Source organism: Saimiri boliviensis, chromosome 14 (genome assembly GCF_048565385.1).
Source record: "Saimiri boliviensis isolate mSaiBol1 chromosome 14, mSaiBol1.pri, whole genome shotgun sequence".
Classification (NCBI taxonomy): Eukaryota; Metazoa; Chordata; class Mammalia; order Primates; family Cebidae; genus Saimiri; species Saimiri boliviensis.
Window position 1 is genome coordinate 67,587,931 of NC_133462.1, and position 12,024 is coordinate 67,599,954.

General features: G+C 35.4%; 1 protein-coding gene across 1 annotated transcript in view; it reads right to left on the reverse strand.

Moving 5' to 3' along the window:
• USH2A (usherin) overlaps positions 1-12,024 on the reverse strand; it is a 777,205-nt gene that overhangs the window by 241,881 nt on the left and 523,300 nt on the right. Inside the window, exons 41-42 of the mRNA XM_003930351.4 lie at positions 8,412-8,746; positions 7,387-7,509 (exon numbers count right to left, since the gene is read on the reverse strand). Of these exons, the coding sequence (XP_003930400.3) occupies positions 7,387-7,509; positions 8,412-8,746 (458 nt within the window). The remainder of the gene's footprint in view (positions 1-7,386; positions 7,510-8,411; positions 8,747-12,024) is intronic.

A 12,024-nucleotide genomic window follows, 5' to 3' on the forward strand; every position in this document is an offset into this window, starting at 1 on the left:
GAAATATACAATTTACATCTACAAAACTCAGGCCACATAGATACATACAACTGTGATGCCTGTTTTCAAGGTGGTTCTAACATTTTAGAGTAAGAGATGGCTTTAGAGTTTACCTGCTTCAAATAATAAAGTGTCTGCTACATCTTATAGATTAAACAAAAAAACCCTGAGACCTTGAGAAATCAAGTGGATTTGCATAAGTTAGCACAACTAGTTAATAGGGCTAGCTGGGCATCTAGTTTCTTCATTTCCAATATGACATTATTTCTACTTTTTAAAAATTTAATTGAGAAATCACTAGATATTTCATTTGATGCTGTTCATTTGTCTTTTGTACTTTCTTTCATTGTTAAGTTAAATTTTTAAGGAAACAAGATCTTGAATTCTCTTAAATACTAAAATACACTGTTTCATTTCATCTGAATTCCATTCTATGTTTAGTAAGAATACATATCTATGGCTTTTCCATGTATATATGTTGATTCCTATTTCACCACTTCATACCAAAAAAAAAAAAAAAAAAAGAATGTATTAATTGGCTTGAAGTGGTTTTCCACTCACTCTATGTATATTGTTTTTCAAATGGACTTACATGTAGGTTGTTGATATCAAATGGGACATTTCATTTAATAAATGATAAAAGAATACATTTTAAAACAAAAGTCCTAGATCAATTAACATATACTCATGACAAAACTTATACCTATCAATCAGTTTCTTCTCTAAATACAAACTGTGTTCTCTAGGTATGACTTGAAAAATGTCCATTTCAAACTCTGTAGGAAAAACTTTTGCAATATAAGTATTTCAAGTAAGCATCTATGATGTAGCCAGTAAGACCAATTGTTTGTAGACCCATTTAGGAATACTTGGGCTATTACATTAGTTTTTCTCTGAATGACTCATTTGCTTGAGACCATCCTCCAGTCTCTTCCTCTCCCACTCCTCAAACAGCAAATGGTAAACTTTGTTATGGTATAGACATGACTATGGTATTTTCGCTCATAAAAAATAATGTGTGTTAAAATCTTACTTGTGGAACAATATTCACTTCAAGGTTCAGTTGTTATTACTCCAATGAATCAGAAAACTAGATTATGTTTAAATGATGCAGTTTTAATTTGTTTATTTATAGAATAGATAATTTTATAAATGAATGAATAGGTGTTTCACAGTTATTTAAGCATTCAGTCTCAAAAATTTCAGGTCACTTATATAATTTGTTAGGTTAGTGAGAAAAAAATCTACCTGTCCAATAGAAAAAATATCTCTGCTGAAACTTAGCAAAGTGCTCCTTTTAAAAATATATTGAAAACAAATTATATCACTTTTTCATATATAATACATCACTTCATTCATTCATTTGTTCATTCATTTAATATTTATTGGCCGTTACCAATATGCCAGATGTGAAAAATAATAAAATTGTTATCTGGCCACCTGGAGCCACAGGGTATAAAAAATTTTATAGAAATATATTTTTAAATGAGAACATCTAAAATATTTATTCATTTATTCCTTTTTCTTTGAACACACATCAGATGAAGCATCTAATTTATCCATTTCCAGCTGGGAAGTCTTCACAGAGGAGGTACCATTTGGGGCAGGTTTTGAGAAGAAGTGATATTTTGTCCAATGAAGACATTTTTCCAGGGCAAAATATGTGAAGACTGGTATCTTGAAAGAGTCTGATATGTTTGGGGAACAAACCAATAAAATTCTTCAGTGCAGCTGCAGAATGCCTCCAGTTACCTTCATCAGAATTAAAAATGTGTTGATTTTATTGAAGTCCTAACAGAATTCATGTGTCCGTATCATCACGAATATAAATCATGCTTCTGAAAATGCAGGCTATTTAGTTGCTTCTTCCACTAACTCTTCCAAATCTCTGCCACAACCCAAAGTATGCTTGAGTATACTATCAAACAAGTGTGGATTTGAGAAACCACATAAAGCATACTGCTCCTTCCATCTTCAAATCTTTTGTGAGAATAGAAAACAAAGAAAAATGCAATACTGTTTCTATTGCTTAAGTCTAAGGCTATTAAAATTTTCAGTTGATGGAAGGCACTCTAAAAAAAATCTATTTGTTGATTCTAAAAATGGTATTGAAGATTTTTGCTTCAAAACTTGAAGCAAAATGTCTTCAAAAATGTCTCATTTTGTAATATGAGACATTTTAGATTGTGTCTGAAAATTGAGGATGTTGTGTTTCTGTAGCTATCTGTACTTACACTACCAGAATTGTCAGACCTAAGATCATTTTGCTATAATTTCCATCTTTGTTCTACTTTGTCATCAACATGAGAAAGAAACAGACAATGAAAGTAGTTTTTTTTTTTTTTTTCTAAGAAAACAATAGGGGTAAAAACCTCCTATAGCAAAACACATCCTTCTGGATTTAGAAGCTCATTTTTCATGAGTGATAGAGTTTTGATGTTTGTCCCCTCCAAATCTCATGTTGAAATGTGATCACCAATGTCAGATGTTGGCCCTAGTGGGAGGTATTTGGCTCATGGGGGTGAATCACTTAGGAATGTCTTGGTGTCATCCTGTGGTAATGAGTAAGTTCTCATGCTATTAGCTCGGGCAAGAGCTATTTTTTTAAGAGCATGGCACTCCTTCCATCACCCTCGTGGTCTCTCTCTTGCCATGTGACATGCCTACGCCCTCTTCACCTTCCACCATGGGTAAAAGCTCCCTGAAGCCTTCACCAGAGGAAGATGCTGGCACCAAGCTTCTTGCACAGCCTGCAGAAACGTAGGCCAAGTAAAGTTTTTTTAAATACATTATCCAGTTTCAGGTGTTCCTTTACAGCAAGCAAAATGAGCTAATACAATGAGGTAATACTTAATGTGATGACGCAGAAAAGGACAGCGTCAGGGAAATGTAAAGCATTGAAAAAAAATCCAATGGGGAGAGCACTGTGGCCAATTTAATTTGAATGTGAAATACATTTTTACTTATTTTGAATTAAGTACGTGGCTATGAGATGGCATACCAGTGTTGACAGAAGTTGGCTTTCATTCCTATTTTTATTCACATCACATATTAAGGAAGAAACGAACAGGATCTACCTCACCTAGGTAGTCATGGGAGAAGCCTTCCTATCACTTGCCTTTCTATGTACAAAGTTAACTTCTTTACTTAATAGTTACAACCTGAAATTATTTATATTATAGAAACATGTGTCATGGAACTGAGCCAGTCTTTCATATTAGCAAAGATGAAGATGTCATCGATACACATATAATCTCATTACAAAGGAGGAGGAATATGACTATAAAAAGTTATATTCTTTTGAATATTATACCCCACAGAAATGGCATCCTCTTTTAGGACTTGACACATCTTTATTTTAGTAGACTTAAAAATATCTATGAAAATATATGTCAATAAAATTTAAACTTAGAATTTATGATAATTTAGCTTAACCATTTAAATCTTAAACAAGTCTTACCCTTCTTTGAAAAATAAAACAAAAATGTGTTAATTCTGAATGTTTTAATTTAAATGTACTACAATTAGGGGATTCTCGAGGAATCACATAGAGGTCTCCATCCAAACTGTCATTGAAAAAAAAAAAAACCTCTGAGAAATTTATAAATAATTAAAAGGAAGAGCAATTAGAACATATCTTTCTTCATAAACTTAAAGCTGATTTATAAATCTCAATTATAATCTGCAAGGCAATGTTTTCCCTATAATAGTAAAATAACCCTATTCTTTCTTCTATCTTGTTCTTCCTTCTTTAAGTCCACAATGGAAAGATCATGCTGCATTGTATTCTTAGCAGTTTTATCTGATCACTCAGGAAGGAAGGCAGTGTTGTTAGGTGCTGAAAATTGTGAGGGTAGACTGATGCTTAAAATGAAGGAGGTCGTCGCCCTCTTGTTAAACCCTGCCTGACTCACATCGGCAGCTTCAGATGATAACAGCACGTTCACCAGTTTTTCCAAGTGATGAAAATGTCAGGAAACCCAAAGTTATAGTTCCCTCAACAACCATAACTTGGCCACTTTGCACAGAATTATTAAGGAAGAAAAGTTAGAAACTGACAAGTAGTATAAACCTGTAGTTATATGGAGCTCGTGTCTACACAGACAGAGCAAAATTTAGTAATGAGGCAACTAGCTGTGCAATTTAAATAAAAATTACTTCTTACAAAAGGTAATCATAAGAGCAAAAGTATTTTTTGTTAGAATTAAATTATCTGGGTAATTGGCTTGAGACTGCTTTGTACATGGAGACAAAGAAAAATTAACTACTAGAGTGATCTAAATTTCTAAATATAATGATATTTTAAATTAAATTGGTGCTTTTCTGTACATTATAAACACATACTTAGCCAAAATAGACCACTTAAACTAGGAAATTGGCTCCAACTTATATTTACTGTCACAAATACATTCACCTCTTGGTGAATCTTAATTTTACTTTTTATATCAAGAGAAGTGTCATTTAAAAGCTGATTCTAAACGTAGCTATGGTGATATTCAAGTCAAGATGGTAAGAAACACTTCAGTTCTCCCTTTATTTATGCAGATGTTACGTTAAGAAGGAAATTGGGATGGTAGAATATGGGGAGAATAGGACATTACATAATCCTCCCAAAGTTATTAGAATGCAATTAAAAACCCAAGAAAACATACCTGGCCAAACAAATAAATCAACAAAACAAATACAGGCCAAAGGAAGGGGGTATGGAGGGACCATAACACAGGTGCGCAGCAACACATGATGAATACTCAGCTTTGCCCCTCTGCAATTTGAGAGACCACTAGCTGGCCAGCAGGAACCAGGAGCCCCAGCTATTGCCAAGGTGGCCAGTGGCACCATCTGATCAAACAAGATCACTTCCTTTAAACAGAAAAACATGGCCCCCACCAGGGGACCAAATTTTGGTTTTCTCTCATATTTGGGAGACACAAGACACTCTCCCTTGGGCTAAAGGCACTCCTAGCTTTTTTGGACTTATAAAGGATAGAAAAAGAGATTGTCATAGACTCATGCCATTTATTCTGAATGCTAAGAAGAAATGCTTTTTTTTTTTTCCTACAAGCTGTATGTAAGTTGCAGCTGTTATCTGAATGAGTAAAAAAATCTTTGCAAGTCCTACCAGAAAGAAAATGGCCTTTGGCATTATGAAACTAGTCAAAATATCCCCTCAGCACAGTTTTGTTATCTGCACCCTTCCCTTCTGGGAGTAGCTGTCATGGGTGTGTTTATGTCAATTCATGTTTCAATTTAAGTTGTAGAAATTCACTTTATTTCTTTCCTAAAACCTTAGATTTGAAATTCTCATTAAGAATCTTTAGAGGAATCGATAAAAATTCAAAACTAAGCCCATGGCCTTGGTTCCAATTATTTAATGTTTTCGTTTCTTGTGTAAGGAAACAAAATTAACTTTGGGGTACTTATTCTGTGTTTTTGCTGAGTATCTCATGGCTAAAACTCAGATTCAGTAATGTTAAATAGTCAGATTCTATGTATTTTTGGAAATCATTGTATTTAAACACTTAGAGTTCCCAGATCATAGAAAGCTACTATTTGAAATGACTGCTTTAGGCAGAATTGGTGACTTTGTAGATACCTCTGATGACAGCAATTAATACATACATCACACTCTAGATGGAGGGGCAGGGGGAAGGTTTCCTCCTCTAGATTGTGAGTTCTTCGAGGGCAAGGGCTAAGATGCATTTATCTTTTGTTCCTTACCACAGTGCCTCAGCACGCAGTAAGCAAAAATAAGCTAAATAAATAAATTTCTTCTACTGAAGTGATAATCAATCATATAGGGATGCCAAATTAAGTAAGTAACGAATCAAAAGTAGTTGAGAACAGTATAATGACCATGATAATTTAGGATGAGCAACATGGATCTGCTAGTAACTGACCAATCTCCACCTATAAAAGTGGTAGTTTCATGTAGTTCATTTTGTTGTTTGATTAGATTTATGTGCTGTCTGTGTCCGAGAATCTTACAAGAACTAGGATGTTTTCCCACCACAACTTTTTAAAAGGACAAGACAATTTTCCTTAGTTTTCGTTCATTCTTTTGAGAGAAGAACACTACAGCTAATATTCCTAAGGCGCAGAGAAGTGAAGTAATTCTTGACCGAATTAACCTGTTATTCATTGGAGTATTCAGGAGCAGGGCACTATGTGCTGCTACGTGCCAGGCACGATGGTAGGAACTGAAGATAGAGTCACGAAGACACCACCCCTGACTTATGGTAGATCTGATAATATAACATGGTGTCCAGATAGGCAGGCCGGCCAGTACACTACAATGATAATAGTGATATGTTAGGGGATGTCCTATGAAAGTATTGCAGAGGAACTGAATTAGACCAGCAAGAGTGTGAGCAGGAAAGGCTTCCTAGAGGAAGAAACCTCTCGGCTAAGATGTGACAGATGATCTAGTCAGGCAACGGGAAAAGGCAACTACAAGAAAAAGCTGAATGAGGAAGTGTTGTATGTTGGAGGTACTGAATGCAGTGCAAATGTTGCTGGAATGTAGAGGTCTTGGTGAGAAAGGGGAAACAAGGCGAGAGTGGTAAACAGGGTTGAGACCACAGCTACCCAGTGGTGGGTCTAGAAGAATAATGACCTAGATAGAAAACTTACTGAAAAATAAAATAACGTTCATGTTTTTTGAAATTTAATCACATTGCCTGAACTCATGAAGATTCAGAAGTCATTTAATTCTATAAAATCATCTCATTTTATGGACAACAAAAACAAAGCCCAGAGAAGTGAAGTGATTATTAAGAAGTTAAGCTTTGTGGCCTAAAGTCACAAAGTTAGTTCTCTGGCACAGGAGAGAGCAGAGCCCAGATCTCCTAACTTTCCCATGTATCACTCTTTCCTAGCATCACCCATTAGCCCTTACTTAATGTCTTTGAACTCTAGATTGAATTCTTTCAAGCCCCAATCCAGTTTACTAAATATGTTTTTGTGGACTGAATCGATGACTTACAATCAATTATAAGTCATTATAATTCATTTATAAGTCATTTTCGAGAAATAGCAAACCTTCTACAAGTCCCCAGGAATTCCCCCCATTTTGTATGTGTTCAGTATTTCCAATTCTTCCACTAAGTTTCATGTCTAGATAGAGCTGTGACAAAGGCAATAGGTTAAGGCAAGAACATCTACAAGTTCAGCTTCAAAAGGCTTATTTTAAGCATGCAGTTAAGATGGAAAACATTAAACATGCTGACTGTTACAGTTCAATGATTAATGCCACAGATAATAAACAAACATGTTTTATTGCATAACTGATAACATGCTCACACAATGAAGACACTAAGATACTCTGAACTATTCAACATGCCCAGAACTAAATGCCAGCATTTGTTTTTATAGTTTTTGTAATCTCACCTGCTAAGACCCTTATCTTCATAAAACCACTGAGTTCCTGAATAAATATTGTGCCACCGATTTAAATCTTCTGGGGGATTTGATGCAAGTGGTTGCTGGATTTTACGTCTCAGAAGCTCATATCTAAAGCAAAAGACATGCAGGAACATCAGGATTATCTCAACTAATATTGAGATTACCAAAATTCAAACTGTTTTGTGGCATGTGCCTGTGATATATGTGTGCAAATATAAAGAATAACATCTTAAGTTTATAGTTACGAGGTTTTGTTTCAGATGAACATTTTTTTTGGATCAAATTCCATATATTTAATATTTTGAAAAATCAGCTACATTCATTTTACTATTATCTGCAAGAATAATAGCATTTTAGATTTCCTCTGTGTTAGATTTGCCAAATCTTTATTGCTAGTTTCACACAAAGTAGAAATACAAAAAGCTTATCAAGTTAATGGTTTTCTACTACTATCAGTACTTTATAAACAATGACAATATTATCAGTTTTGTATTATTGGCCAAGTAACAAGTTTGAATTGTTGCAAAACCATTTCTGAATCACAGCTCTTTCCTCTCATCTTATCTGTTTCCCTGGCCACAGTTTCCATATACTCACAAGTTTCCATATACTAATAAGGTGCCAAAGAACTGCTGTGTTAGCTTTAGAATTCTGAGGCACATTTGTGCAAATGTATCATATAGAACATACAGGTTCTATACATATAAAACATTAGGTTTGTCTAACATGTAATAAATGTATATGTTGAAAATCAAGTGATGTAGGGAATCCTTAGAAAATAGTAATTGTGGTTTCGAGAGATTTTAGTTCCTCAAATATGATGATTAATTTTCTACTTTGATGAACTTTGATGTTTCCATAATAAGTTAAAGTGTATGAAAGCTATGAGTCAGGGGATATTCAATGCCAAATGAATCTTATGTTCATATGTGAATAAAAAGCCCCCTTCCCTACTTCTTGGAGAGATAAGGATCATAGCAAAATACAAAATCATAGTCACCCTCCCTTACCTCAAATTCGGTCCATTTGGCTTGGATGGTGGTTGCCAAGAAATCACAACATATGATTCACTTACTGGAATCACCGACAATGGGCCAATATTCTGAGGTACGGTGGGGTGGGTGGTAACATAGGTAGGCAAACTCTCTGTGCACCCTCCAAGGTACCCATTACCCCCTGAGCAAGCAACAATGGTGACAGAATAATTAGTGAAAGGAATCAAATGAGTAACTTTTTGACTTAATACTGTGGAAGTCACATTGGTTATAGTGATGTGAGGGTCAGGCATGCGAATCTCATAACTAAGTATGTCTCCGTTCTGGATTAGCGGGGGTTTCCAAGTGACCTGAAATAAAAGATAAAGTTAGAATCAGTGTGATGATACAGGAATAGAGCAACTGAAGTTCACAAGGCCTAGAATTTTGCTCTTGTTTTCAGTGAAGTCATTTTCTAAATGTCTACATTCTCCTTAGTCCTTTACACTAGGCAGTACTGAAGGGTTTGAGATCAATTAGCAGTACACCAGGAGCTAAATGAAATGCTGTTTCTCGGGTTTGGCTTTCAGTCTTGCTACTTTCTGGGACTGTCAGACTAATACACACCTTAGTGATTCATCATCACTGTGGGTGTTCTGAAGGACACAGAGCAAACACATGGAGAATATTCACACATCCACATGCTTCAACAGGGTAGCATAGGATTTGATAGTTTTCTTCTTTATAACTCAATTAAATGAAACCTCAGAACTCATTTCTTTGCATTGTTACTGTGCCCGCTAAACAAGTCACTTTTTCTTGGAGGAAGGGAAAGGTAAATCATTATTCATATTTTCTGAAGATGCAAAATTGAGTTCCTGAATCTTACTTATATATAACTTACCAAGTAAAGCATTAACAATACATCCTCTTCTCAGAGATAAGAAACATGTAGAAAGTTTTAAAAAGGGAAGCCAAAAGTGTTTGTGCTTAGCTAACGTGGACTTGAGCATCAGAAGAAAGAACAACATTTTGTGATAGAATTCTAGAATGTCTGAAGTTTGTTTTCTTTTCTGGAAAAACTGTACAGGAGGATAGTGGTAACACATTCATGTTCTTAAAGGAAAAGAGATCCTAAAAAATGTGCACAGGCCGTGACAAAAGTCACTTATTTATATGTTACCCGGTTTCCTCTTTTACTGGTACCTTCTAATGCCCCTTAATATCAGGATATATATCTCATGTCCCAAATAGTCTGTAATAGCAAGGATAAATTCACTTAGTATCATGTGCACAGAGGTGGAGTTTAGTTAGTAATTGTAGTCATGGTTTGTTAGATTACATTTTATCTCTAGCATACACATACAGTTATTTTGAAACCTTGAGACAGTTTTCTACAAGGTGAGTTATTTGTATCTACATTTGTAACTCCACGCAAAACAAAGAGGAGTAATATAGAAATTAAGATGTAGAAATACTGACCATAGTTTTCTATTTTAAATCAAGGAGAAAAGGTTTCGTCCAGGAGAACTATGACCTGAGACTTTCTTTAGAGTATTCTTACTAATAGTTGGTGATAAAAAGGGCTGTCACTGTATGTTAGTTGGGCAACTGCTTGATAATTACTTTGGTAATTTATAATTAACAATGGGCCAGTATCTACCAAATTATACTACATGGGATGAAATAATCGTTAATCTTAAAAAAGCTTTTTGGAGAGTTCTAAGAAGAGAGGCTGGGATGAAGGGACGCTTTAGATGTGTTCCTTATGAACACAGAGGATTTGTCTGGATGTGGAGAATGTTTTTTAAAACACCCTAAAACAAGCAAAGGTTGTAGAACAGACACAGGGCTCTATTTGTTGTGGAGGTGCAATGCTCTCTGTGGACCTGAAAAATGAGTCAATGTCAACTCAGAGGGCTTCCGAGCATTTGTAACATAAATGAAATAAGGAAGAACTATCACAGCTAAATTCAACCTGACTAAGCTGAAGAATATGGCTTTCTTGCCTCTTAGACCAGAATGCTTTGAGAGTTCAGGTCAGAGCTTGGCAACACTTTAAAGAATTAATAACTTAGGAGATAGTCTGTGTTAGTAGTTGAGCTAACAGGGAATTGATTTGGAACTTGGTATTGAGGCTGAGAAAGAGCATTCATAAGCTAAAATTTGAATAAGATAACTACCAGCAGAGATTAAGAGATTTGGCATAGTGACTCTGCAGATAGACATTTCAGGATCTAAAAAACCCCTATTTTTCTACTATAAATGTTTCCATCTGGAAAGTTTTTTATTTTTTAAAAAGTTACAAACTTAGAAAAATGTATCTTTTTGACAGCAGTGAGTTAGAAGAAATGAGTAGTTCTACAGAAAATGTCTAGAACTACATAAAACAACCTCTTGTAACAATGTTGAGATGGATATTGTCATTACAGTCAGTAGGCCAACAGAAATGGTATGTAATTTGATCACCCTCCTGAAAATATCCTGGAGCCATTATTAAAAATGTATGTGTCTTCCAAATGTGGTCACTGATGCCTGTAATCCCAGCATTCTGGAGGGCTGAGATGGGCAGATCACTTGAGGCTAGGAGTTTGAGACCTGCCTGGCCAACAGGGCAAAACCCCGTCTCTACTAAAAATACCAAAAACTAGCTGGGTGTGGTGGCCAGCACCTGCAATCCCAGCTACCTGGGAGGCTGAGGCAGTGGAATCTCTTGAATTGGGGAAGTGGAGGCTGCAGTGAGCACAGATCGTACCATCGAACTGTAGCCTGGGTAACAAGAGTAAAATTCCATCTAAATCAATCAATCAATCAGTTAGTCCAAGTTTTTTTTTTGTTTTTTGTTTTGTTTTGTTTTTGTTTTTAGATGGAGTCTCCCTTTGTCACTCAGGCTGGAGTGCAGTCATACGATCTTGGCTTACTCCAGGCTCTGTCTCCTGGGTTCAAGCAACTCTCCCGCCTCAGCCTCCCAAGTAGCTTGGAATACAGGTGGGCACCACCACTCCTGACTAGTTTTTGTATTTTTAGTAGAGATGGGTTTTGCCCTGTTGGCCAGGCTGGTCTCAAACTCCTGACTTCAGGTGATACACCTGCCTCAACCTCCCCAAATGCTGGGATTACAGGCATAAACCATCATGCCCAGATTATGTCCAAGATTTTTAAGGAACCAGTTAACTAAATATTGTATTCTATTCTTTTCTATGCTTAAGACCACATTTATTATTGTGTGTGTGGTCAAAATACATGAGATTAAAGCTTTTAGTTCATTTAATTTCCCATGACCTTTTATATATCCATTGTACATAAGAAAGATTATGAAATATTGTTGCATCCCTAAAACTTCAGACAAAAGAGCAGGTTACTGGCCTGAATCAGCAAGAAATGTGTTCTCTAAAACAATAATATTATATTAAAACTTTTAAATAGAATTATAGTTTCTCAGTGGAAATAAAATATTTACGTCAGAGATGGCTTTCCTATCATAATGACTTCTTTTATTTGAGTGGTTCTTAATGATTTAATTTCCATTTTTCCATTTATTTATTATAGGTCTTCAGGAAATATGACAGGGAAATTGCTGGTTAAGTGTTTAAGAAACCATTGACTTTTAGCAACTCTTTTACATCCCTGAAAAGTCTCTCTTAAAACC